This window comes from Bombus affinis, chromosome 10, assembly GCF_024516045.1.
Source record: "Bombus affinis isolate iyBomAffi1 chromosome 10, iyBomAffi1.2, whole genome shotgun sequence".
Lineage (NCBI taxonomy): Eukaryota > Metazoa > Arthropoda > Insecta > Hymenoptera > Apidae > Bombus > Bombus affinis.
The window spans coordinates 326,686-353,048 of NC_066353.1; the positions used below are offsets into that span (position 1 = coordinate 326,686).

The 26,363-nt window shown below is 29.5% G+C and overlaps 6 protein-coding genes and 1 pseudogene across 17 annotated transcripts in view; 4 read left to right on the forward strand and 3 right to left on the reverse strand.

Moving 5' to 3' along the window:
- The first annotated feature begins 239 nt into the window (after positions 1-239).
- Positions 240-6,523, forward strand: LOC126921202 (WD repeat-containing protein 48). The gene is made up of 13 exons (XM_050732534.1): positions 240-366; positions 495-1,035; positions 1,484-1,700; positions 1,809-2,021; positions 2,091-2,386; positions 2,476-2,664; positions 2,736-3,050; positions 3,133-3,235; positions 3,314-3,479; positions 3,571-3,762; positions 3,841-4,087; positions 4,168-4,292; positions 4,359-6,523. Exons 2-12 carry the CDS (start codon positions 988-990, stop codon positions 4,228-4,230), a joined length of 2,049 nt encoding a protein of 682 aa, XP_050588491.1. The 5' UTR covers positions 240-366; positions 495-987; the 3' UTR covers positions 4,231-4,292; positions 4,359-6,523.
- A 769-nt stretch (positions 6,524-7,292) lies between these two features.
- LOC126921218 (haloacid dehalogenase-like hydrolase domain-containing protein 2) lies at positions 7,293-8,583 on the reverse strand. 2 transcript variants are annotated; one of them, XM_050732579.1, is made up of 4 exons: positions 8,434-8,583; positions 7,874-8,173; positions 7,574-7,784; positions 7,293-7,503 (listed from the first exon to the last, which is right to left on the reverse strand). In XM_050732579.1, the coding sequence occupies exons 1-4, from the start codon at positions 8,526-8,528 to the stop codon at positions 7,336-7,338; spliced, it is 774 nt and encodes a 257-aa protein (XP_050588536.1). In that variant the 5' UTR covers positions 8,529-8,583; the 3' UTR covers positions 7,293-7,335. The 2 variants fall into 2 exon arrangements, with proteins under 2 accessions (XP_050588536.1, XP_050588537.1); XM_050732580.1 differs by having other exon boundaries at positions 7,874-8,053; positions 8,434-8,582.
- Positions 8,584-8,613: 30 nt separating this feature from the next.
- Positions 8,614-11,456, forward strand: LOC126921204 (uncharacterized). Of its 3 annotated transcripts, XR_007712261.1 has the most exons (7): positions 8,614-8,722; positions 8,795-8,887; positions 8,954-9,287; positions 9,356-9,543; positions 9,616-10,607; positions 10,681-11,044; positions 11,148-11,456. XR_007712261.1 is itself a non-coding variant. In XM_050732540.1 (6 exons), exons 2-6 carry the CDS (start codon positions 8,876-8,878, stop codon positions 10,962-10,964), a joined length of 1,818 nt encoding a protein of 605 aa, XP_050588497.1. In that variant the 5' UTR covers positions 8,614-8,722; positions 8,795-8,875; the 3' UTR covers positions 10,965-11,456. The 3 variants fall into 3 exon arrangements, 2 of the variants coding, with proteins under 2 accessions (XP_050588497.1, XP_050588496.1); XM_050732540.1 differs by having other exon boundaries at positions 8,946-9,287; positions 10,681-11,456; XM_050732539.1 differs by having other exon boundaries at positions 10,681-11,456.
- LOC126921210 (transmembrane protein 135-like) lies at positions 11,081-17,451 on the reverse strand. 4 transcript variants are annotated; one of them, XM_050732564.1, is made up of 9 exons: positions 17,311-17,451; positions 14,422-14,552; positions 14,036-14,162; positions 13,748-13,902; positions 13,407-13,674; positions 13,147-13,314; positions 12,929-13,069; positions 12,680-12,846; positions 11,081-12,596 (listed from the first exon to the last, which is right to left on the reverse strand). In XM_050732564.1, the coding sequence occupies exons 2-9, from the start codon at positions 14,538-14,540 to the stop codon at positions 12,482-12,484; spliced, it is 1,260 nt and encodes a 419-aa protein (XP_050588521.1). In that variant the 5' UTR covers positions 14,541-14,552; positions 17,311-17,451; the 3' UTR covers positions 11,081-12,481. The 4 variants fall into 4 exon arrangements, with proteins under 4 accessions (XP_050588521.1, XP_050588522.1, XP_050588518.1 ...); XM_050732565.1 differs by lacking the exon at positions 17,311-17,451 and adding an exon at positions 15,086-15,910; XM_050732561.1 differs by lacking the exon at positions 17,311-17,451 and adding an exon at positions 14,979-15,910.
- Positions 16,160-23,056, forward strand: LOC126921216 (pyrroline-5-carboxylate reductase 2-like). 6 transcript variants are annotated; one of them, XM_050732572.1, is made up of 9 exons: positions 17,282-17,415; positions 17,536-17,615; positions 18,479-18,651; positions 20,764-20,901; positions 21,021-21,091; positions 21,677-21,847; positions 21,997-22,209; positions 22,301-22,466; positions 22,567-23,056. In XM_050732572.1, exons 3-9 carry the CDS (start codon positions 18,576-18,578, stop codon positions 22,686-22,688), a joined length of 957 nt encoding a protein of 318 aa, XP_050588529.1. In that variant the 5' UTR covers positions 17,282-17,415; positions 17,536-17,615; positions 18,479-18,575; the 3' UTR covers positions 22,689-23,056. The 6 variants fall into 6 exon arrangements, with proteins under 6 accessions (XP_050588530.1, XP_050588529.1, XP_050588528.1 ...); XM_050732573.1 differs by lacking the exons at positions 17,282-17,415; positions 17,536-17,615 and adding an exon at positions 16,160-16,983; XM_050732571.1 differs by lacking the exon at positions 17,282-17,415 and having other exon boundaries at positions 17,486-17,615.
- A 249-nt stretch (positions 23,057-23,305) lies between these two features.
- LOC126921226 (uncharacterized) lies at positions 23,306-25,528 on the reverse strand (annotated as a pseudogene).
- A 745-nt stretch (positions 25,529-26,273) lies between these two features.
- LOC126921207 (prolyl 4-hydroxylase subunit alpha-1) overlaps positions 26,274-26,363 on the forward strand; it is a 369,220-nt gene continuing 369,130 nt past the window's right edge. The window contains exon 1 of the mRNA XM_050732551.1: positions 26,274-26,323. The gene's annotated coding sequence lies outside the window, so the exon portion shown is untranslated. The remainder of the gene's footprint in view (positions 26,324-26,363) is intronic.

The window sequence follows — 26,363 nt, forward strand, 5'->3', positions numbered from 1 at the left end:
TAAAATGTAAAAAGAGACAGAAAAACATCTCAAATTGTTACATAAATTTTTTAAAATAAAAATACATATATTTATTTATTCCTTTAATTGAACAAGGAGATTTAAAGACAATGTTTTGTAAGAATTCTATGCGTTCTTAAACTTATCGAAATACGAAGTAACGTGTGTGAGCGTGTATATTTCTTACTCAATATATCGTAGAATGGTTATAAGGAACTACAGTTTATTGTATCTGAAGTCAGTTTTCAACGGTTAATTGAAATTTTTTGATTGGCATACAGTTAATAAGTTACCAATTGGGACATTTTCTGAAAGCTATATATTCGTGGATGCAACTGAACGCAACGCATTTATTATTTTTCATTGGTTGGTAAATAAAGATGATCTATATTCACAGTTGCATCGTGTACGACTATTGGTCATAAAAGTACCGATATATCATTGTGGAAATACTAATTTTCCAAATCTAAATTTAATTTTAACTTATGTTATAGCGACTCATTGTATGTAGAAACCCGTATTATGATCTGTTTCATTCGACAAGTTTCGTACAACTTGAATCAGTTGAATATTTTGCTAAAATATGAAACATATCTAACGATATATCCGGCTTTATTCAATCACAACAATGGAGATGAAACGTTATCAGACGCTCTGAAACGTGATGTAACGTAATGTGTATAACGTCGGAATGTACTGATACCGATGTTGGAACATTGTCAGTTTCTACATCTAATCGTCATGAACACTGTTTATACCTGGTCGACTGACAGCTGTTTGAACTTCGGCGTGATGTGCACTGTATCGTTTTGTACAAGCATCGATGTATCTTCTGGTCATGTAAGGCTTCCGATGTAATCAACGATGAAACTACTGCGTGGTTTCAACACATCGGAACGCAAAAGTGCAACAGCATAATCCTAGTACATTTTGAATGTTTTCCTCTATTACCTCTAAGTGCAAAGTTACAGAACAGTTTGCGGTATAATGGCAGCTCATAAGACAGGCGGGCAAAGTGCTCGAAAGAAAGTACAGGTACTTGTCTGTGATGTTTTTTCCCCTGTTGAAATATACGTCATTGTTTTTCGAAGCATAATTTCTTTTGAATTAAATGAAATGTTTTCGCAAAAACAGAATTGTTGTGTACTAATTGACGTTGCTATTTCGCCCGTTATAAAATCCACATGACGATGTATGAAATAATAGAATCGCAATTGATCTATGATATTTTTGATATGTATTGCTTGATGCTATATGCAATTATTGATTAATTTCGTAAGATTCTTATAAAATCTTTGATGACTATAAATCACGTAATTACTAACGTGTGGTGTGTCATGAATAATATCGTAAATGAATTTTTATGTTTGTATACTTTCGATCTTATCGAATAAAATTTATTAATGAAACTCACAAAAAGATTTATTTAGAATGATTATTATACGAATGGTAATTATTTTGTTATTTTGCGTATTTAATGAAGGTATCCATGGTTATAAGAGATGAAATGGAAAAGAAACACAGAGCTGGAGTCAATTCATTACAATATGATCCAGCTTTGCATAGGCTTTACTCTGCAGGTAGAGATAGTATTATAAGGATATGGAATTGCAAAAATATGAAAGATCCATATATTCAGTCAATGGAGCATCACACGGACTGGGTCAATGATATAGTATTGTGCTGCGGTGGCAAAAATTGTATGTATCTTTTGTTAAATTTCTAAGTTAATGTTTAACATGTATTGTATTTAAAGACACAATATATTATGTTTTTATGTAATGAGAAAAGAAAATATTGCTTTACAGTGATATCAGCCAGTTCTGACACAACAGTAAAGGTATGGAACGCACACAAAGGTTTCTGCATGTCTACGTTAAGGACACATAAAGATTATGTAAAGGCTCTAGCATATGCAAAAGATAAAGAACAAGTTGCTAGTGCTGGTTTAGATAAATTAATCTTTCTATGGGATGTGAATACGTTAACTGCTCTCACAGCAAGCAACAATACAGTAACAAGTAACAATTCAGTCTATAATATGAATAAACAATTTATAATTATTTAAATAACACATGGATAATTTGCAGCATCATCTCTTAGTGGAAATAAAGACTCCATATATAGTCTTGCCATGAATCAGATTGGAACAATTATAGTGAGCGGTAGTACAGAAAAAGTTTTAAGAGTATGGGATCCAAGAAATTGTACTAAGTTAATGAAACTTCGCGGTCATATGGATAATATTAAAGCCTTAGTATTAAATAGAGATGGTACTCAGTGTTTGTCAGCCAGTTCTGATGGAACAATTAAACTTTGGTCACTAGGGCAACAAAGATGTATACAAACCTTTAGAGTACATAAAGAAGGTGTTTGGGCATTATTGGTAATTACAATTTTTTCCCCTATCTCAACACCTTACTAAAGTAATAAATAATGCAAATAACTATATTAAATTAGAAAAATCATCTTTAGGCAACAGATACCTTTAGTCATGTAATATCAGGAGGTAGAGACAAAAGAGTTGTAATGACTGAATTATCATGTTATCCTGAAAGGTATACAGTTATTTGTGAAGAAAAAGCACCTGTGCTAAAAATGGTTATGACACCTGATCAATCCAGCATTTGGGTAGCAACTAGTGAATCTACTATAAATAATTGGGTATTGTTATATTTTATTATGCACAAAAAAACTCGTTAATAAAATAAATAACATTTTGAAAATTGTTGTAGTCTATAAGTCAAAAGGATTGGCAAGAATTAGGAATTGAAGATTATTGTGACTCCGCTAGTGGGGTAACACAGAATGTAAGAAATACAGAGCCTGCACAAAAAATATTGGGTGGCTCGGCAATACGGCATTGTCACGTCTTAAATGATCGAAGACACGTTTTAACGAAAGATACGGAAGAAAATGTAGCTTTATACGATGTATTAAAGGCGCGTAAAGTTGAAGATTTAGGAAAAGTAGATTTTGAACAGGAGATAAAAAAAAGAAATAAAATGGTGTATGTTCCAAACTGGTTTAGTGTAGATCTGAAAACTGGGGTATGTAATTCTATGATTCGTTAACGCAATTGTAATTTTAATACATATGAGATTAAAAATAACTTTTGATATATTTTTATAGATGTTGACCATCCATTTAGGTCAAGATGAAAATGACTGTTTTTCTGCATGGGTTTCTGCAAAAGAAACTGGTCTTGCAGAAAATGATGCGGTAGATCAAAAAGGTAATATTTACTTTTATACATATATCATTGTTTACTGTTCTTACAATACTATATTGCTTCTTCTTTCATTTCCTTCAGTGAATTATGGAAATCTTTTGCTACAAGCTTTATTGGAACATTGGTGGAGGCCATTACATGTTGATGATGAAAATGAAGGCAATAGTAATGATGGTAACAGCTCTATACATACTAGAGGAGGAAATTTATATTTCTCAGTACCAACCCATACACCTGTTATATTCAGGTATAAAAAAGTTCTAAGTATTTCTCTTAAATGAAAAAGTATTTGCTTAACTATTTTTGATTATAACAATAAAAATACAATTATGTTTTAGTGAAGTAGGAGGCAGACCTTTGTATAGATTATTAGTTAGAGATGCTGCAGGAGAAATGGAAGGAGTGCTATTGAATGAAACTGTTCCAGCATGGGTAGTTAATATTGTTGTGGATAAAAATCTCCCACAGTTCATTAAAATATCATTTTATCTTCTTCCACATGCAACATCTGGTGTAAAAAGTTTAAAAAGGTATGTATAAAATGAATAATTTTTTAAATATTACAAAATAAAATTTTTGTAATATCGGGTTAATATATATTTTTTAAGGGATCGCTTAATTGCAAACGATTTTATACAAATTCGTAAGATAGCAGAACATGTTTGCGATAGAGTACTTGGTGCCGGTAGTGACTCGGGATCGGTATCAGGTATTGGAAATACAGTTTCTGGAGGATCTCCACCTGGAGACAGGACAAATACAGATTCGAACGCTGATAGTTCTTCACTGATCGAGGAAAAAGTAGAATTGTTATGTAACGATCAAGTTTTAGATCCTTCTATGGATTTAAGAACTGTATGTTTTTATACTGTACCTAACTATATTCGTCTAATACAATGGTATTTTTACATTATCTTTATTTTATCATGCTTTAGGTCAGACATTTTATTTGGAAAAGTTCAGCAGACTTAATAATTCATTATCGGCCAGTAAAATAGTTAGAGCTAAATTCGTCAGAACAGAGATCTCTAAAGTGTCCATGGTTTTTTACTGTCATAAAGTAAGTAAATGTTTTTACTTATTCTTTATTTACTAAAAATGATTATATGAAACGAATATATTACAGAATAACGGAAGACATGTGGTCTAGTTGCAGAGTGTGGCATTTCACACTACCTTCACTTTCTGAAATGTTCAATCGAATTTTGATGGATGTTTCGTTAGATGCTGCAAGTGAAGATGAGTAAAAGTCAGGTTATATATAGAGTATTTAAAATTAAATGAGTTGAAAGGCAATAATGTGTGGAAGTATCAGTATAAATTGCTCATATTTGTATATTTACATCCTGAGGCCAAATTCAATAATACAACAATAATTTCAGTTAGTCTGCTATTAAAAACATGTTTTTTGTTTTTAATGCATTTCATTTAATGCAAAGTATTAAATGTTTACTGTCAGCCATTTATAGTCTTCCCACTTCAAAAATATCAACATATAAAGTTAAGTACAAAAAATAAGGGATAAACCATGGATGGCCCAGGAAATTAAACTGTCTTTAAATATTATATTTTCATGTGCTTCTCAATTATTCCTTTATTTATACTATATAATTAATTTTTTTTTCCTTTTTGTTGATTTGTAAGTAGCATTATTTTATTTAAACAAAACATATACTCAAACAAATGAAAGACATGTATCAGCAATACTCCACACACCTGCCTTGTTATTGTAAAAAAAAAAGCAAACTATAAAAGGAAGAGAAAAATGTCAATTTACTATTAATCAAATTAAAATTCAGCAGCCAAATTAACAGTTCAATATTTCCTATTAATAACATAGGAAATAACAGTGTATGTCTTCAGTATAATAAGGTCAAATTCTGTCTCTAATGGAACTTCTAGTAATTAAACTTTTATTACATATTATACGAGAGAAGAAAAGTATGAATACATTACAGTTTTCGATTAAACAAATATGACTATATTGGCAGAATTTGATCTTAGGAGACAACTACAATAGATAAAAAACAAAAAGACAACTACAATAGATAAAAAGTTAATCATATGTTAGAATATTTACTCTACTAGAATCCTATAAATTGTACATACAAATACGATTGTAAGTAACGTCCCTTAATCATGGTGATGGGCTGTATACATAAAATCGAAGCAAATGTATCAAAATCGAAGCCTTTGCACCAATTTTATGAAATTGGGATAAATGCTTGACTTTAAAAAAGAAAAAGAAATTGAGTGACATATGGAGGGAGAGAGTGACAGAAAGAAAAAGAAAGAAAGAAAACACTGTTCTTTATTAATATGGCCCTAAATGTTGTAATTCTTGTGTTATCAAAATGACATAGAAGCAATTTTTTAATAAATCTAGAGATTATTTCGTTGTTACATTTTAATATGCTATGTATTGTATAAGTATTTATTTGCTAAGCTTTTGTTACACATATTTAAAAATGTAAAAAAGTTAATTACTATTACTTAGTTATATTCTTCTTATTAGGGATTTTTAGAGCTCTGTGATAAATGTTTCTTGAGCTAAGGACATTGATTAACATGATGGCTACCAAAAATATTGTATATTTGCAGTTAAGTTTGATTCATTTTTATGTTTGTATATTGGCATTATATGTATATTTTGCAAAGACCTAGTATCAATCATGTCGCATTTAATTATTGAATGTATTTTCGTAAAATGACCCTCATTATTGCAACAGGAAATCAACACGTGCCTGATCCTAGATTATAAGTTGTAGAGGGCATTTAAATGATGAAGCGATCTATTACTCTTTTGAAAATAATGTGGATTGTAAGTTAATATTGTTGCGGTGCATAATAATAGAAAATATTCTGTTAAAATCTAGTATTTAGTTGTATATTTGTAAGCATTTTGCTCGTAAGTTTATTTATATAATACTAGGTGCAAGATGCAATTGTTGATCATTTATTGTGTTTTAAGCATTAACAATTGAATGAAATTTTCTGATAATTTATTATTTTACTTTATTACAAAAACAGCTCTTATATACTTTTTTCTTTTCGTTTTATAATTAAATTTTTATGTTAATTGCTTAATTGCAATTTCGTAGAGATTTACTATATTGTTTAGCAGTTTCATTTGTAGGTAATATTAAATTAGTTTTAGACACAAGACGTGCATTTCATACAGTATTCGTAAAAGTTATAACTGAGCCTTCCTCACTAAAGAAATAACATTATTCATTAATGGAAGTACTAATGTATTAAAAGTGCGCTTGTAATTACACTTTTGAAACGTGACATCTTCAAATCAAAACTAATTATACTCCCTATCTTCTTAGTAAGGGACAAAAGGATGTTCTCAAAATAAGATATTAATTAATTCTCATATTTAAGAAAAGAGAGCAAGTAGAAAAAAGGAAAAGGATTATGAAATGGTGCCAAATTTTATACTAAACAAAACCTCTTGCAGTGCACCCATTTCTTTTAAAAATGACTAAGATTTTTTCTGTACAACTGCTTTTAACAATATCTTATTAAGTATGATAGTTCTAATATTTATTATCTAAGATTATGTATATTCGTAAAAACTCATAATTACAACGATTATTTCTCTTGTTTTTAGAACGATATAAGAACCTAAGAAATATCGTCTCGCATCTAGAAAATTCTATGATCAAATTTGAAAGAAATGTTGATTCATCCTAATTTATAAACAGAATTCATTAATATACGATAGCAGATGAAATTTTCTACAATTTTCTACATTTTACTGGGCGATGAGGCGATATTCGTTCAATATTTATAAAGTTATCTATCCTCAACTGTTAATCGATGGATACGTCGAAAGAAATCTCTGTAATACTTTTTATTACTGTTAGAACAAAGAAAATTTGGTAATGTAATATTTCACATCACAGAAAGTACTATGTCGGTTTCTTTATAATTATAGTCTCTTTATATTTTGAAACTATATTGTGAATCTAATCTAGATTATGTACACATCCCATTACGGAATTATTAATATTGAAATAAAATATCTAATTTAATACAGAAGAACATATAAATATACATATACATAATATTCTTTTATTGTCGCAAAATCATACTACTTAAATTTCTTTTTTAAGAATAAATTCTACAGCTTGGACAAAAGAGCTGCATACTTTTGTAGGCGGTGGTGTAATTGTATTTTCATCTCCATCTCGATACTTTCCAGTTTGTACCAAAAGTCCTCTGATACCGATAGCTTGTGCACCAGCTACGTCATCTTTAACGTCCTGAAAAGAATTAAAAAATAAAAAATTGAAAATTGAAGCAGTAATTAAACATTATGTGAAATAGTTTTACATCGCCAATCATAATTGCTTCTTCTGGAGGTATATCTCCCAAAGCAGCTTTGAAGAATTCTGCAGCTGGTTTTCCGACAATTTCTGCCTTGATATCAGCGGAATATTCTAAACCAGCGATAAATGCGCCTGGTCCCAGAGCTAAACCATCTGGCCTTTTATAATACCGCCCTTTATGAATGGCTATGAGCGATGCGCCATCTAATAGTAATCTGAAATTATGAACAATTTGTTCCCAATAACAAACAAAAATAAAAGTTTTGTACATGAATTTTCATCGTGTAAAATAGTCAAGGTATACCTGAATGCTTTGGTCAATTTTTCATAATTGAACTTATCTGGAGCCAATCCTATTACTACAGCATCTTTTTTATCGTCATTTCTTATTAAATCATCGAAATCTTCATTAGCAGCAGGATCAATAAATAACATTGGATTTAATTTCCGCGAAATAATCAATTTCCTTGCTGCAGCTAAAGAACTGAAAATTTCTTCCTTCTTAATATCAAAACCGAGTTTTGTCAATCGACCATATAAAAAATTGCCGGATTCTTTCGTTGTATTTGTAACGAATTTAAGCGGTATACCAGCGTTTCGAAGTCTATATTGAAAGCAGTAAAATAATTTATTTAACATTCTAAAAAAAATTATGAAATAAAAGACCGAAAATTACAAAGTATAATTTTCATTAAATTGTACTTTATTTGTTAAAATATTATTAGGTATTAATAGTAAAGTCAATGTATTCAATTTATTATAAAAGACGACAGTAGGTAAAATCGATGCAACATAAGACGTAAGGTACGCCATAATGTTTACTAATAACCATAAATAATTGTCATAAATTCAATAAAAAGCCACCTGTTTAGAGCTTCCACGGCACCTGGAATCGCTGAATTATCAATATGCAGTGTTCCACTAAGATCTATTAGTACCATTTTTATTTGTTTCGCCATATTTTATAAAATTTCAATAATTTATCCGACGTTTACTCACAGCTACAAGTATAATACATACAAACATATATATACATGTTAAAGCACGTTCATTCGTCTTTATGATAACGACTTAAAGTTTGGCATCACACGTGGTCAACTATGGCGCTCTCCATGAGACAAGAAGATGTAAAACAAGTACCATGGTTTTCTCTGTAAGTATCAAAATTACTGAAGAGTTTTATGTCCTAAGATATTCGATTAAAGATTACATTTACATTCTACAGCGCAGAATGGCACCAAGTGCACAAGCAGATATATTCCAATGATATCAATGAACAGACCAAAGGTTATGAAATGCTACTTGCATGGCAAGCAAGGTAATCAAATATCAAACGTTTAATAAAATATTATGATATAAGTGGTATTAATTAATAGTGTTTTAGAATACCAAAATTGCCAATAGGCATTGACTGTACTCTTTCAATTATGCAAGTGTGTGTTAGAGACCGTGAATGGACCCCTAAAATTAACAATGGCGAGTTGCCAATTATCTATGAAAATGACTTATGTCTGATGTATTCAACTACAATAATGAGAATTTTAAATCATATATCTAACATAGGACACACAAAGCAAACATCCTTATTTCAAATAGCAAAGCAGCTTAATATTCCAGAGTGGATAGTGAATCTAAGACATGATACTGCTCATGGTTATGAAGTTCCATCCATTGGTGTATTGAGAATAGCTGTAAATATATTACTAGCATGGTTACATGTATGTATATTTCTATATCAACTATAATATTAAAGGAAAAAGATGTTTTTTACATGATATATTTAAAGGAAGAATATTGGGCAGCTGAAGCTAAAAGAATGGAAGAGTGTTTGATTACTGAAGAATCTATGAAAGAAGTCCAGAAGAGTGAAGAAGTACAGGATTTTGATGATTTAATTGAACTCTGGACTTCTGTAAGTTTGTATATTCATGTTGGCTATCATCTAGTATCAAATGTTCCAGATCCTCAATTGAAGTATGTATAACCTTTAATCATTTTGATTACAATAATACAGAATTTATATCAATAAATTGATTTTATTGGTAGGGAAACATTACAAGATCTGCGTTCATATGCTATCTCTTTATTACAAAAAAATAGTGGAAATATAGAAAATAATAAAGATAACTACATAGAGGCTGCCAGTGATGATATAAAAAATGATAAAAAGTACACATTAGAAACTGCAAGAATTGTTCTTTTATCTGAAATATCTAGGTATCTTAGTAAAAAGTCTATACCGGATAAAAAGGATATAGTTTGTAATACATTGCTCAGTTCGGAAGTATTTTTACCAAGCAAAAATATGTTATCAATTTTTACTCAAAGTGAAAGTATTGAAAATAAATTGGAGAAAGATGTTTTGCCATTAGACATGTTAAAGTTTTGGAAAGATATAATATTTCTATTATATGAAAAAGATCTAATGGAAGTGTTAATTATAAAATTACTCGAATTAATAAAAAATGAAGAAGTAAATAAAGAAAGGAAATTGTTAGCTTCTTTATGGATAAGTTCTATATCATATAGTTTTTTGAAATTAGACAGCGCACATGACATATCTCGAGTTTTAGAATATCAGTTAGAAAAAATACAAAAAAATTTACCACCAAAAGTTTTTGAACTTAAAGTCAAAGAAGAGACAGATCGTACTTATCCACACTTGAAATGCGTATTATGGTTTAATTTGTCAGATACAGTGCTGCCATGCTTAACTGATATGAAATTTATTTCAAAGCTTATATTAAACATAAATGAATTTTCGCTTAAATTCATTGTACCTATCTTAGAATTAATACATCCAAAAATAGATAATGAAAGCAAACAGTTACTGTTGAATTTAATGAATGCTTATGCAATGGTACCACTTGATAAGAATGATACAAATTTTCCTGAATACGAACAAATTTTTACTCTAAATGATCTTAAAAATAGTGAATGTTTACTAGACATAAATAAAGAACAAAATAAGGTGGTAGATAAAATACCTCAATTTTTAGCTGGTCAAGAAATTCGAAATAATTGGAACTTTGCAGTTGGTAAGTATATGAAGTTACGTATCTACTTTCATTTTCCAAAACGTTAACAAAATAACTCCAAAATTTCTTTCAGCGACCTATAATTGGGCAAAATGTCCAATTGGTTTGCTTCCATGGCAAAATGATACACTGGAATTTATAAACCCACCCAATATCGTAGTACAGAAATATGATGTTTCAGTTTTAGAATCTGAAATTGTTCCTGGGAATATAGATAGGGAAAACTTAAAAATGCAAGGTCAAATTAATTGGAACAATGTTTTGAGACAAAAGAAACGTTTGAAACGAAAACAGGAACGAAGAAATGCAGATATTATAATGAATAAAGCACTGGAAACTGTTAAAAAACGAAAATAGTACATTGTAGTCTTGTATATTTCAAATATTTTATTCAATATTGGCATGTTCGCGAGAAAAAAATTCAATAATGTTCTTCTGTAAGTTAATAAATAAATTACCCATTTCTATCAAAATGATCAATACAAAATTTTTTTATTATTTGTAAAATTTCGATATCACAAACGTTGTATGTAATTTTAGGTATATGAAAAAGATCTTTGTACATTCTTAGAAGAATATCTACATTATTTTGTAACAGCTTATTCATAAAATAATAATTTCACATTTCCTATACACATAGACATATATTATATAAATATACAAAATTTTTAAATTAAACGAACTATATTAACATCACAGATGTATTGAACAAGAATGAACAAATATCTATGATATAGTAAATTTTTATAACATTATCGAATAATCATTTTAAATATAATTGAATGAATCTAATTCTGGAATTGTACATGAATATTGTAAAATTTTAGCAATACAAAAGTTTATTATATATGTATGCTTGTTTCTTTGGTAACTATTTCATTAATATATATATTTTCATCAATTTATACTTTCGATGTATGCAAAATGTCTTGAAATTAATCGTATATGTGAAACGGGTAATGACAGTAATGTCACATCAAAATATAGATTGGATGTGTATTCGTTCGGTACGCGTGCACTCGAGCACAGTGATGGATATTCTCGGTGTATTATGGGGTCAGGGGAGCGTTTCCCATTCCATATCGATGAGAGAATATATGCACTGTAGGCGGAGTCAAGACATTCCCCTTGCCTCACGGTACTTCCATATCGCCATGGACTATACAAGTGCAAAGGTACCTAATAAATGTTCAATCTTAACTTTTAGAACACAGCTTTTTATAAAATCATTGCCTATTATATCTGTTACGTATTCGCATAAAAGCATTTTACTGTCTCCTGTTTTAAAGAAGTCGATATGAATATTTATCAAGTACACGTATACCGAAATATCATTTCTAGCATTTAAGGGGTACTATGAGGGAAGGGGAATAGAATTGACTCCGCCTACGGCAATACAGTTCATGGATGAAGCCTCTTGCACGAGACTTTGCTCTCTTGTACGCGTTAATAATATAAAAGAAATATCAACATATTTTCACGGAACGGAATCATATTTAATAACGTATACTTTTTGTGCATAATGTGATGTCAACTGAAATTTCACATAACGATACAAAAATGAAGTGGAGAAAGATCTCTACAGACTACTGAACAATCCAAACAGTACTGATGCACAGTATACGTTCCCCGTTCCCCCTTTTTTTAGGTAAGAAGCATTCCCCTTACTTCATGGTGTCTCTTGGGCTCGGGTGTCCACGACCTTTACTTGAGTGCACGTGTACTCAACAGCGTATATACTGTTGCGACTTCTTTTATATTTTTTTATGCAGAAACAAACATCTTGAATTCTCTCGTTAGTTCCCCAATACTTTACTTAAATAATAACAACGATCAATATAGTTCCTTCTTTTCCCATTCTTTTTTTTTTTCAATTAAAAAGCAAAAGTTTTCTTATCAGTAGTATTAGTTTTTCTGAGTACATCTGCAAGATGTTTAGTTGATTCCAAACCAAATGCGTCTAATGATACTCGAGACATTGCTGCTATTCTGAAATTACACAGAAGAATAAAAGGTATAATATAATATATGTTAAAAATTTGAATTGGTAAAATGATTATAATATTTAGTACCTTCCACCAGATACAGCATATAAAAATTTCCAATAAGAAGATCTCAAGAGCTGTGGCTCAAGGATTGCTGCATGGAAGAGTATTGCTGTACAAAAGCAGTATAAAAAGATTACAAACCACTTTATTTCAGGTACTACATTTTTTTCTGCAAGATCATTCCATGACAACTAAATGAAAAAGGCAAGTATAAATTTTAATATATAGTAAAAATACTAAATTGTAAAATCAGGAAAATATTTACAAAAATACCTGCAATGCTTTCCACATAAAATATAGAGCTACTGTATTATTACTATAAAACATAAATGTTAAACCACCAATAAATCCAGCAGGAATTGCGTAGTAAGGAGAATCTTTTTCTAAGAATCTTCTCAACAAACAGGATACTAGCTAAAATAGTTTTGAAAATTATTATGAAGGTGCACATAAAACTAGAATGACTATTTATAATAAAAATATAATAATACCCTATAAAGACCCGCAAAACCACCTAAAAATATAGGCAAATTTAGATTGTTCTTTTTGAAAATCATTGATTTTATCAAAGGTGGTTTCGTAAGTAATTTCTTCATGCCAAAGAACAATTTAATCACTAATTGAGCACTTAGAGCATAACTAAATACTTCCATGCCACCCTATAAATAAAAATGACAATCAGTACTATATATTTCACAATGTTTATTTAATCTTTTGTATTTATTCATTATATACAAATGGATGTATATACCTTTAGTATATAATGAGCACAACTAAAAGGATGTGGACAGGAACTATGTTTTCTTTGAAGTTTTAATCTTTCTATAATTTTCCTATATATTTTAAGGGATTTCATAAATATATTAAGATTTTTTTTATGAGATTTTTTATTTACACCATGCTTTTCTATTGAACTTCCACTAGCACTACCTTCATCAGCAGAGCATATTTGTGTATCACAATGCAAATTCTTTTTTTCTACAAGGTAACCACACTCCTCATATTTTCCAACAAGAATTCTAATAAAAATTTCTTAGTTAAGTAAAAATTGTTTGCAATTGTCACAAGTAAAAGTACTGAATAAATAAGTACCTAAATATTCTATACATGGAAGGTTCTTTATTTGGTCTAGAACGATAAAAATAAAGTAATAATGTTATGCTTGTAGCAAAAATATATGTTCCACCTTGAGGAATAGGAGTATAATGACCCCTTGCTATGCCCATTCTAAATAATGTTTCTGTTGCCTAGTAAAGGATTTTGTAATTAATTATATATAAAAATTATGTTTAAAAATTATGATTTTTATAAATTTGTATAAATCTTTACAAAAACATAATATTATCTTGACAAGATGAAACATAGAATTAATTCACTCACAAGATTAGCTACATATAAACTTAATAAAGGACGTCTTGATGGTCTCTCAATAACAATAGCTGTTAGACTAGATAAGAAGGATGGAAGAAATGATACAGTCAGAAAATTGAAGTTTCCAAGTATTCGTCTGAAATGTATAGTTTTTAAGTAAGTACAATGTGTGCTACATAATTAAGAAGCATTGTTAAATTAAATTAATGCCATAATTATAGTAGTAATTTAAAAAGTAACAAATTATATAAAATCAACTAAACAAATTTTACTTGCAATTTATTCATTTTTAAAACTTAACAAAATCTTTTTCTTATATAATATTCTTCCTTAGCATGTGTTCTTTTTTATGTACATAATATGAATTATAAATTAGAAAAATAATTTATTCAAACCTTAAAATGCAAATAAATGCGGAATACGAGAAACCGCTCCATGAGAGGAAAGCTGTTGATTGTAAAAGACCCAATATCGTTTTTTTAATATCTTCTTTAGATGGTATCTTTCCTTTCATTAAAAGTGCAGCCTAAAAAATATATCAACCACGGTAGAGATTGAATGTCGATGATTCTCATAATTTTGTTCGTTCAATTAGGATAATTAATATACAAATATTAGTTACAAAGGATCTTTTTAAATGCAAAGAGAAAATTGCGCAGTGTAGAAATTTGAAAATCATTCATCAGTTGATGAAGCAAATATGTCAATAAGTCTTATAAAAGGCAGAATGAAATTCTATTTATTACTCTTTATCATGGATTACGATTTGAATAATTGCTCTGTTACAGTAAGCGTACACACGTGTTTTTTAAAAATAACACTTACCGTTATTTTTCACAAAAAAAAGTAACGATAGAACTGTCTTATATCTAGATAAAGGGTAATCAGTATATCGAAGATAAGGAACAAACAATTTGGGAAAAATGAAAAAAAAAAGAATAGATAAACATACTATATAAACGGTAGCATATAACTTTAGACATTGTGGGATAGCATCTATGCCAAGACCGGCTGCTGCAGCCACGCAGGAATTAGTCCAATGATGCGAGTATTCCTTACACTGTACGTCGATGAATTTGCTCAGTTGTGCTGGCATTTTTTGATAACTAATAATTTCGCACTAAGTCCAATTACTGGTTAGAAAACGAAGATTTGAACAAGGAACGTCGCATAAAGGAAAGCTATAGATGACACTTCTTCTGTCACACAGTACAACTACAGCTATTTTGATATCGTCAAACACTTTGATGAATTCATTCTTTTGGGTTTTATACGATATGATAATTACATAACGTGAAAAGAAGTTGATCAAATCACGAATTGGCGAAGGAGATCTATTTATCCGTTAAAGATATTTTTAATGATGATTAAATAAATGTGTTTTCAAGTGTAGAGACAGAGTAATACTCGGGTGTTTTGTAAATCAAAGAGAAACACTCAGCGAAGTAGTCAATGCGTGCGGACTCGCTGACCGCTCGTCAGCTACTGAGCCGGTGGACTGCGATGGTGTAAAATGTAAAAACAAAACTTGCTCTGCGATCAACTTTAAATGGTTATACCTGTCACTGTGAGTCAACTAATTATTTACTGAATTATACATATTAATTGAAAAAAATTACTTATAATTGAAAATTTATTGATCGGTTATATAACCGTTAATGCAAGAATTTCGCGTAAAAAATTGTACAGATCATTATAGCTATGTGAGGTAAATACATTATCGAATGGTATTAGAACTTTAAAAAATTTATTTAATATGAGGAATTTAAAAGATAATCATAATATAACATTTTAAGATTCATACTTTGAAAATAAACTATGTTACAGCATAATGCACAATGACTTTCTAAACTACAGTTCCGGCTCACAGTTATCATAAACCTACTTAATGTAAAATGGTACAAGGCTACGATGCGAAGAAATAATTTTGTGGAAAAATCAGTAGGCATAACTTTTATAATTTCTTACAGAAAATATTACAACTTTGTATTAAAACACAAGATACATTTCAATATAACATATCTATCGATATATGCAGATTTTATCGTCTAAAATCTTGAAAATTTTTGTATTTTTTTGTTTCAAATGTAGGACTATAAAATTAGGGTTATAAGAACTATTCTGCTCTGCAATTTTTAAACAATTGATGAAAAACAAAAAGAATATCGAACTAGAATTTTAGTTGTTATGAAATGATTTACTTTAAACTAGAATAAGTACTATGTGGTATTGTTAACTGTTCGCCAGTTGCAATTTTTAGGCAATTATTAAGGAAGAGTTTGTATCAAAAGTTTTTCCTTTACATGAAATGAATAGAGAAACAGAGCGAGAGAATAATATTCGGCGGCTAAGAATCTAAAGTCGATAATTTATAAAAACTGTTAAATGTCAAGTTCTGGTATAAAGAAAATGGAAGAAACATATGCCAGTTTCTTTCACGGAGAAATATAAAAAAAAATTGTGGGGATAGTGGTGGTTAGTGAATAAGGCAGAATTCCAGTCACCGAGGCAGTATTGCATTTAAAATATACTAAAGAAAGTCCCCCTTTCAATTCGAATGATTTATACCTGCTTATAAGATTGCCCTGTCGGTTACTAATGATTAACGTCAAATTTCGATAAATAATAGATAATTTCGTACAAAAATGTAAACATAACCACAAAATGTTACAGTGCAAAATAAACATAAGGTTGTTGATGAAGTTTCAGACAATTACAAGTGACCGACAGAGTATTAAACTTTACTAATTACTTATACAATACTGTTTAGGCAAGAAAATGTGTTCTAAACACATATATTTGTCTATTTTATATAACAAATCGATTTTGCGTTATGACGTGACTATTTACGCATGATCGCGAAATTGCATTCGTGTTGCCACTGACATCTATGTGCCATCAGTGGAATGTCTGCTTAGAGGATTTTCTAACTTGTAAATCGCGGTTGTACAATACATGTAAGTACATATTTGCTTCGTCAATATTTATAGCACTTAAGGAATCTAAAAGATAGCTCGTCGTTAATTAATTAGGTTTTGTTAGACTCATTAAAAATGATAATTCGCGATAACTCAATTTGACAAATCGAATTTATATATATGTAGCTACATATATTATTATTATTACATTACATTACTGTTACATTAACATTATGTTACATTATTTGAAAATAAATCTCAGTACAAAATTTATACGGAAATTGACGTCAGTAAGATTCATTAGGAGAGAAATTTCATTGATATAGAGATCTTTTAGCAAATTTTGACGTGAGGATGGCGCCATACCTGACTGTAGATAATTCGAGGTTCTATCCATTTAAGTTGGAAAGACACTGTCAGATAAGGGGTAACACAATTATATTTGGATTCTGATTGGCCACGACCGAATAGGTAGTTTTCCGTGTCTGATGAACAATAATTGTTAGTCAGTTTCTCACGATGTTCGATGCTGGTATATAAGGCACGGAAGAGACAGGATCTATATTAAACATTGTACACAACTACAAACAGGACAATCATATTGCCGGTAACAGTAAGATATCATTACATCAGAAGATTATAACGGAGCATTTTCTACGAAATGTAAATCAGTTAAGTATCTTTTTATATAATATATAAAACAATTTAAATAATTCTAACAATTATATTTTTAAAGAAAGATAAAAATTAATGGAATATTACAATTAATTCCTGAATAGGAATAGATACACCTAATTTTTTGCGCAGTTGTACGCGCTACGTGTCTCTTCGCACGTACACGATTTTTGGCATTTTTTTTATATAGTGACGTTGTATTTCATTGTATGTTAATATTTGTTTAATATGGTATCATCTATTTTTGGAATCGTCATAAATATTTTATACACTTGATACGATAATTATTTAAGAATTTACATTTGCATCCGTTCAGATATTTTCATGCATAGTTACACTTGCATGTTCACAAAATAGATTATTATATTTTATTAGCGTTGCTAATTTAATCGTATGTTATGCATCAAAAAAGCAATTACCTTAGAACGTATTAATTAGCTTAAAATTTAAATTGCTTTAAACTGATTAAATATAAAAAAAATGCTTAACTTTCATAGTATATTCGTGTTTTATTTGTTTGAAGTTTTGATTACTAATTATTATTTTATATTTATATAATAATAATATAAATATATTATTTGTGCAGATATTTGTGCAAATTTTTATAAATACAACTAAAGAAGTAAAATTTAAATAGATATTTCATCTTTTAAATATTATAATAAATGCTTTAGGTAATGTGTACATTCCTACATGTTATATGCACACATTGCAATTTTCTGTAAACAAAGAAATATTCGCCTAGTCTATTAATTACGTACTTCCAAGTCATAAAAAACATATTTATGCGTATTGCATTCGAGAAATTTCCGATGTAAACAAAAATTTGAGGTTTATCAACAATTATGTTTGCTTGCAGCTTATCGTGGCGCCATACATTTAATTTCAACAACATCTTGCATCTAGTAATTACTTTTTAAGCTCGTCAGTGAAAAAAAGGAAAGAAAAGAAGGGAAATGACTACCGGATTGAAAACAATGGAGTTTCTAAGATTAGGACGACGAGTTCGTCGACGCCTAAACGCCCGAAATGGTGAGTAACCGGGACACTAATATTATTTCCATCCAATTTAGATTGCAATATTATCAAATGATCCGCGATAACAATGCGAAACGTGAGTTCGCTTAATCAATCGCTAAATCCTTCCGCACGTGATATTGTTTGTATCATATGATCGTCACGTTCGTATGCAGTACGAATGCGACGTGGTTAAACTTAAACTGAAATATGAGCGAAAATAAACCGCTCAAAATAGTCGGAGAAATGTTTCCATCAGTTGTTTTATCACTCTGTAAAATGTTAAAACCTTATGATTAGGTGATTTTAAAATTTTAGTATGCTGTATATACAAGTTTAAATTTCATGGGAGATCAAATTATAAGTACTTTGGCTATTATCTGTTTAATTAATTATGTTTGTTCTAAGCAAAAAAATTAAACAATAGTTTGGAGGAAGGAAGAGAGAGAGAGAGAGGGAGAGGGGGTGAGAGAGAGAGAGAGGGAGAGAGAGAGAGAGAGGAAGAGGGAGAGAGAGAGAGAGAGAGAGAGGGAGAGGGAGAGGGAGAGAGAGAGAGGGAGGGAGAGAGAGAGAGAGAGAGAGATATTTAAATATATCTTGGAACTGTGAATGTTTTGTTCGCGGTTGTGAATTTTTCAAAAATGAAACTGATTAACTCTACATTTCATGAATTTCTTATTCAGATGTACGATTAATATTCAATTCTCAAAGAATAAACAACTTTTATAAATTCATTTAGCATAAAGAAGTAACGTAAACAATTGATTGATTAATACAGTTTCGGAATGGCAAGTGTATCATGATTGACTTTTTCGAAAGATGAGGATGAATGACTTTTTCGAAAGATGAGGATGAATTTTAAAAATACATACATATATGAAATCAAGTTAAATTTCGTAATGTGCGTGCACGTAACGGCACTCGACTATATCGACTTCAGAAATCTGACTAGAAATCTAAAGAAAGTATGATCATAAGTATTGCTTAAAGCAAATAATGATTTAGTAAGTTATCTTTTTTGCTCAAAGATATTTTGCAACTTAAAAATTATGAATTTTATATAAAATTTCTTTAAACTTATTCGATCATTATTATCGTCATTTATTATTGCTGATAAAATTACTAACATCGCTAGTTGAAATAATTCTGTAATTTAATATGCTATATGTGTCTAATGCGACAAATCTCGAATATCGAAGTTTATAAATTAACATTAACATTAAATAATAATTTTAGATCATTTCAGTAGTTACTCAATAAATATAGGATGACATTGCTGATCATTTTGCATTACCTAGTGTTAATATTCGATTCCATCCATAATTCCATCAGTTAACATATTTTGAGATTAATTTACTTCTTAATATATCAATTAATGTACTTTCAGTGTCTACTCATCTTACTTACTAAATAATTAATGTCGCTGGTACAAAGCGAAATATAACTTGTACTATTTTATTTACACTGTAATGCATCTCATGAAAAGTAATTTGTGTGGCATTTATGTAATACGTTGCTCGTTTACCAAAATGTAAGAGAGATTTATAGGAAACCTTTAGCTGTCCTAAATCGCAATAGAAGGACAAATTATAGCATTTTGTAATTTTTCTGTGAAAGGTGAATGGAAATATCCAACAATTTACCAGTGAAACCACATTTTAGAAGCATTTCAAGAAGTTTATTACCCACGTTACGTTCGTCGCATATGAGTAATGAACGTAAATGTATTGCGTACACAGGACCTTATCTCGTTCATGATTACATAGAAAAAAACTACTGAAATCATCTATGTACTGAGAAAGATGGGGCGAGAAACGAGAATCAGAAGCGTACCGATTTGCTTGTAAATATCGCGATCGAACGGTATTAATCTTTGCATTGCGCAAATTAGAAACTCCGACTTCAGATGCGACACTTTTCAATTCGTAGTTTTAATTATTCCATATCTATCATACTCTTCTTTGAATAAAAAAGACAGCCTTTTTGATCAAACAAAAATTTCGATTTTGAACCTTAATACTCTAATTGATTTTTTTATATGAGCGTGTAAATGACAATTATAAATGTAAATTGTAACGTATTTTCACAACATTGCGTTTTACTACTGAAAAATTTTGTTCTGTGCAGTGAGTGATCATCTTCTTGCCGACGGTGAGGAAAAGGAAAAAAAGATCGCATTGAATATCGACACAAAAATGTTGAAGATTGGATTCCTAGGAGGCGGTAAAATGGCTCAGGCTTTGGCCAAAGGTTTCATTCGAGCTGGTAAGGAAACTATTTATATAAGTTCTTGTACATAGAATAATTTATATGTTACATATGAATATATAAATATTAAAATGACCTCAAATATAATCTTATATAACCATTTGTGTAAATTTTAGGGTTGAGCAAAGGTGAAATGATGCTGGCCAGTTGTCTCCCGAATGACATGGGCAGTATAGACGCGTTTAAGGTGAAAATAATAATTTTTTATCGCAGCAATTTATTATCATTGCATTCTAAGATGTATAGATAATGATAATAAAAGATAATTATCTGATTATTAGCTTTATCAGTTTGATGGAAAAAACATCAAATATTTTTTATTTGCTCGATAAATAGATAATGGAAACGTAAATCTGTTTACGAATTACCTACACGCAATGATGTAATAATCTTTTTTGGAGTATGTTGTTGTCAAGTTTACTAAAACTCTATTGACGATTAGCATTTAGAACTTGATTAGTAATTATAATTAGAATATTGGTAATTTGCAATTTAAAGATAGTCTATCTTAATATTCAATAGCTTATTTACTAATTTATCTTCATTTGTTAATGTATAAGTAATAATTATCGCGTGTAGGAAAATTTTCCAATATTGTACTGTTTTATCTTTGCTTTTCGATAATGTTATAAATTACATTATGATCATACAGTTTAGTTTATATCTAATCTTTCGCATTTATTGATGTGTTGGTATTAAGCATCATTAGTTATTTAAAGCATTTTGATTTGCATTCTACATTATTAATAGCTTAATTAATTTGCGATTCCAGGAAATTGGATCAAATACTGTATTTTCAAATGCACCTGTTGTTGATTATGGGGACGTTTTGATTTTATCAGTAAAACCACAAGTTGTTCCGATGGTCCTCCCGGATTTAAAAAATTACAGAAAACTTCTACTTTCTATTGCTATGGGTATTCCATTAGCGTCGTTAGAAAAGGTAAAGTTTATTTTTTCTCATTGCCAAACTTTTAATAATATTAATAAGTTGAATAAAGATCAATTTTTATCTTTTTCATTCTTTTAGTTTGATTTTGCTCATTTTATTATTTAAAAATTTTTAATTTGCAACTTTAATTTTAACGCTAGGCTGTGCCAGATGGAACACCGGTAATCAGAGTAATGCCCAATACACCAGCCATTGTAGGTTGTGGTGCTACGGTTTACGCTCGTGGAAAACATGCCGGCGATAAAGAAGCCGAAATAGCAGAAAAATTATTTTCCTCTGTGGGTTTATGCGAAGAAGTATCTGAAAATTTAATTGATCCCGTTACAGCTCTAGCGGGTTCAGGACCTGCTTATGTATGTAACAAAATCCTGATATATTTCCAAACATTTATATTAATGTTTATAGCAGAAGACGAATATAGAAATATATTTTTTATAAATGTAGGTATATATGATGATAGAAGCTTTGGCCGATGGAGGCGTAAAAATGGGTCTTATGAGACCAGTCGCGTATAAGCTAGCTGCACAAACAGTTCTTGGTGCTGGTACTATGGTTCGAGATACGAAAATACATCCAGGACAACTTAAAGATGATGTAGCGTCACCAGCAGGTTTGGAGAAATCATGCATATGTTTAATATTATATAATGTATTTTCTAATAGGCTTTGTGCATTTCTTATTTACTAATTATTTGTTTGCATTTTAATTAGGATCTACCATAACTGGAATACATTATTTAGAACAACATGGATTGAGATCAGCTATAATTGGAGCAGTTGAAGCAGCAACGAAGAGATGTAAAGAAGTTAGTTCACTTTTAGAGAAAGATTAGATTTATTGAACGGTAAAGAAAGAGATGTAGTTCATGAAGAAAGTAAGAAACAAGGAAAGTATTGTAGTAATCCTTAATGTCGTAGAAAAGAAAGTAAATCATAGTAATAATATTTTGCAATTTAGTAAGTACATTTTCATTTGTAGTTTCATCGTCGTCGCGTTTTGTAACAAATATGTAACGTAATTTTTAAAAAATACTTTGTATATTTTGTACATAATTCTTTTAAATTGGTAAATATTAAAATTATTGTTGTATGTTTAAAGCCAAGCGCTTGAAAGTAGTAGATCTGTTATTTTTTCATAGTAGCATATTTTGTAATGGAAGTGTATAAAAATGTATATAAATATGTCTTGTATTTAATAACATTTTTACGCTTATCCTTTTAGCATAAATGAAATAAGAATGCAAACGTTTTCTACTTGAATGAAATTTTGTAGTGACATATGTTATGAATACTACAGAAAGTATGATACAAAATATAACTTTTGATATTATAATACAAATTATAAAATTATATCATTTTATATATTATTTTAAAAATAACATATTAAATATTATTTTGGATATTGAGATGCTAAAATAAACATTAAAATTTTAAACACTATTATTAACAGTTTATAATATTCTTTAATATATTTATATACAATATGTTATTCTTTGTACTAATAATATTAAAAGGACACGCTAACCCTAAAATATAAAATATTTATGAATATTTAAAAATAGTCTCAAAATTTTATTCTACACAGATAAGTATAGAAATTCATTATTTATTCTAATTTAGTGGCTAATAATATTTGGTAGTCAAACGTTCACTTTAAACTTCACATGTTTAAAACCAAGATTAAATTCTGACATTAACATTTCTCTATAACAGCTTTTTTTAACTATGTCGCTTTCTGGAATACCATCTTTTTTTCACTTCATTACATAAAGTTTATGCATAGCAGTTATACTTAGCTTAGAATCTAGATATTTCTTTCCTGTATAATCCATCGGACCTGTTGATTTTTCTATCGGAGACGATTTGGTATATTTGCGTACCCTGTCCTTAACATTTTCACTTTTTTCGTTTTTTTTATATATGGTGTCCTCTATGGTCTGGTTTCATAATTCCACTAGGAAACTTTCCTTTTTTAGCCATAACATGACGCACAAATTTTTCGGATAACGTAAATGTGTTAAGGAACGTGCATTTACATATGGTAATAAATTCTTCTTTTAATAGAAGCAAATAAGTAAAGGTAATTTGTTTACGATGCTTCGATTTGACGTTTTCTCGACAACGAATTCGTTGTTTTGGAGATTCCTTGACCGACAACGCGATGCATTGTTTCCGTTGTTCCCAATTACACGTTTTCCAAAAAAACATTATGCAGCTCCTTCCGAGCAGCTTCGTTTATTTTGTCAGCGTAATACATGCAGCATTTTCAAAAAGTTCCCATGGTTTTTGCTGGTACTATTTTCCTTGCGAATTACAGGCTTTTGATATGAATTTCATCTTTCTTTATGCTTAAAGCCTCTCTAGAATTGAGTCGATTTACCTTCAATCCCAGTATATTCTTCGCTTCTTAGTCTAGCATTTTTTTTTATATTCACTTTCCATAGCTCAGGATGTTTTGTACGTTTTAAATGTTTTCTATATTCTTTTAAAGTTTTCGATTGTTTCACCTGTTTAGGCAGTACATAATCTTCTACATCTAATTCTGTTTGTCGCAATGAGTTGAATAATTCAATGTTTAGTGGTAGATCTAATAGGGTAACAGAAGTAGGAGTTCATAAAGTTATTGCATAAGAAAATAAATTGCACAATAAATATTGTTATTTAATACTTCTGAATGAGTTATTTGTTGAAGGTATTACATCATATTGATAAACAGGTATTCGAACTAAACTCATAATAGATGTATCCTTTCACCACTGAATATTTGTAGATGTATTATCTAAAAAATTTTCTAGATTTGCAATAATAAAAATCTTCAATAAAATAAACTAAAATTAATTTACATAAGGACATGTACATACAAAGTTTATCTATTCATTTTTTAGTTATGTTGTTTTGATATTTGTTATAAGATAACTGATGGAATAATGGTTGACTTTGATTTATGTATATATTTTGTTCATTGAACCAAGGTTTTACTTCTTTCCTTCTTATTTGTCCATTTTGAGCATTTATTATTATTACATTTTGCTCCATTTTATTATCTTCCTAATTACATTTGATATTCGTACATTCATCTAATTATTTCCACTAACTATACATGAATTTTTAACAATTCATTTCATGTTTTTATACCTCATTTTATCATGTCTTACACAGAGATAAGAAAGTGGAGAACATCATAGATATAGCTTGTTATATATACTTCCTATCTCATAATCATGTAATACTTTCTAGGTTATGTTTCATTCTCTTCTTTTAAAATTACTTGACAGAATAACATTGATAATAAGGGAAAGTAATACATGATATCCACCATAATAGATCAAAATAGAAAATGATTTTCTATTTTCAAAAAAATCTAATCATAAAAATTGTATCATTTATATTAAATTAAATTGGAACAAAAGTTTTAAATATCAAAGTAAAATATCATTTATAATAGTAAGCGTAAAATATGATGATACAAAAAATATTAATAACAAAAATTTATTGTATCACAGTAACAGAATCTGATTTTTGAAGTTATTTAAGGAAAAAGATCGGTGTAAACATAATCCAAATATTGTTTAAAATTTTGTAATTTTAATGTCATGATTTGACTAAAGATGGTGATATATCGCGCCAAAATGCTTTTCAGCCATTATTTAACAGTTTGAATTCGGTTATCGAATCTGACCACAAGCTTCCGCGTCTTCCTCGTACATATATCTTAAAAACTGGTACGTAAGATATCAACATTCTGTCGAAAAACGTTTCAGAACACAAAACTTTGCAGTTTGTTAACAGATCTTCGTTAAAAATTTATACATATCTGCATTAACCTATATCTTCTTCGAAACTAATAAAGTATCAGTTCATACAAAGTTTTGCGCTTTTTCAATCATATTTGTAAGTTCTGTGTGTATATAATATAATAATAGATGAATTAATGATAAATATTACTGTAATATAATATTTTAAAGCATAAAATTTAATTTTTAATAATATTAGTATATAATTTGTATTTTTCAATTTCGCCAATTTCTATTTTTAATACTTAATAATGTAATTAATTTTTAATAATAACGTTCAATCTTTAATAACGTATCAAAATTTAATAGAACGAAAGATGTTTAAAATTATTAATTTCTTTTAGGTTAATTTCTTTTAGCGCGATAATTGAAAAATATATTTAAATCCAAAATTCTCGTAGAGGTCGTATAGATGGCAGCACGCGACGCAATTAGAGGCGCATTTGACAGTCGTGAAAATTTGTTCGGAAACGTTCGACAAATGGCGTTCGGTATTAAAAGTGCGATGTGTGGTGCGTGTAAACAAAAGTACATTGAAGTTCTGCGAAATGTTTGGCAAACCTGACGCCAGCCTGCGATAAATGTTAACTTCGTCAAACGATTCTGTGAACGTTGGTGTCGAGGAGTATTTTGGTTACCATCCGGTCGACAAGGCATTCCAACGTGCATTGTCGGTGAGTGTCTTTTAGGTTACCCATTGATTTGCGAACAATG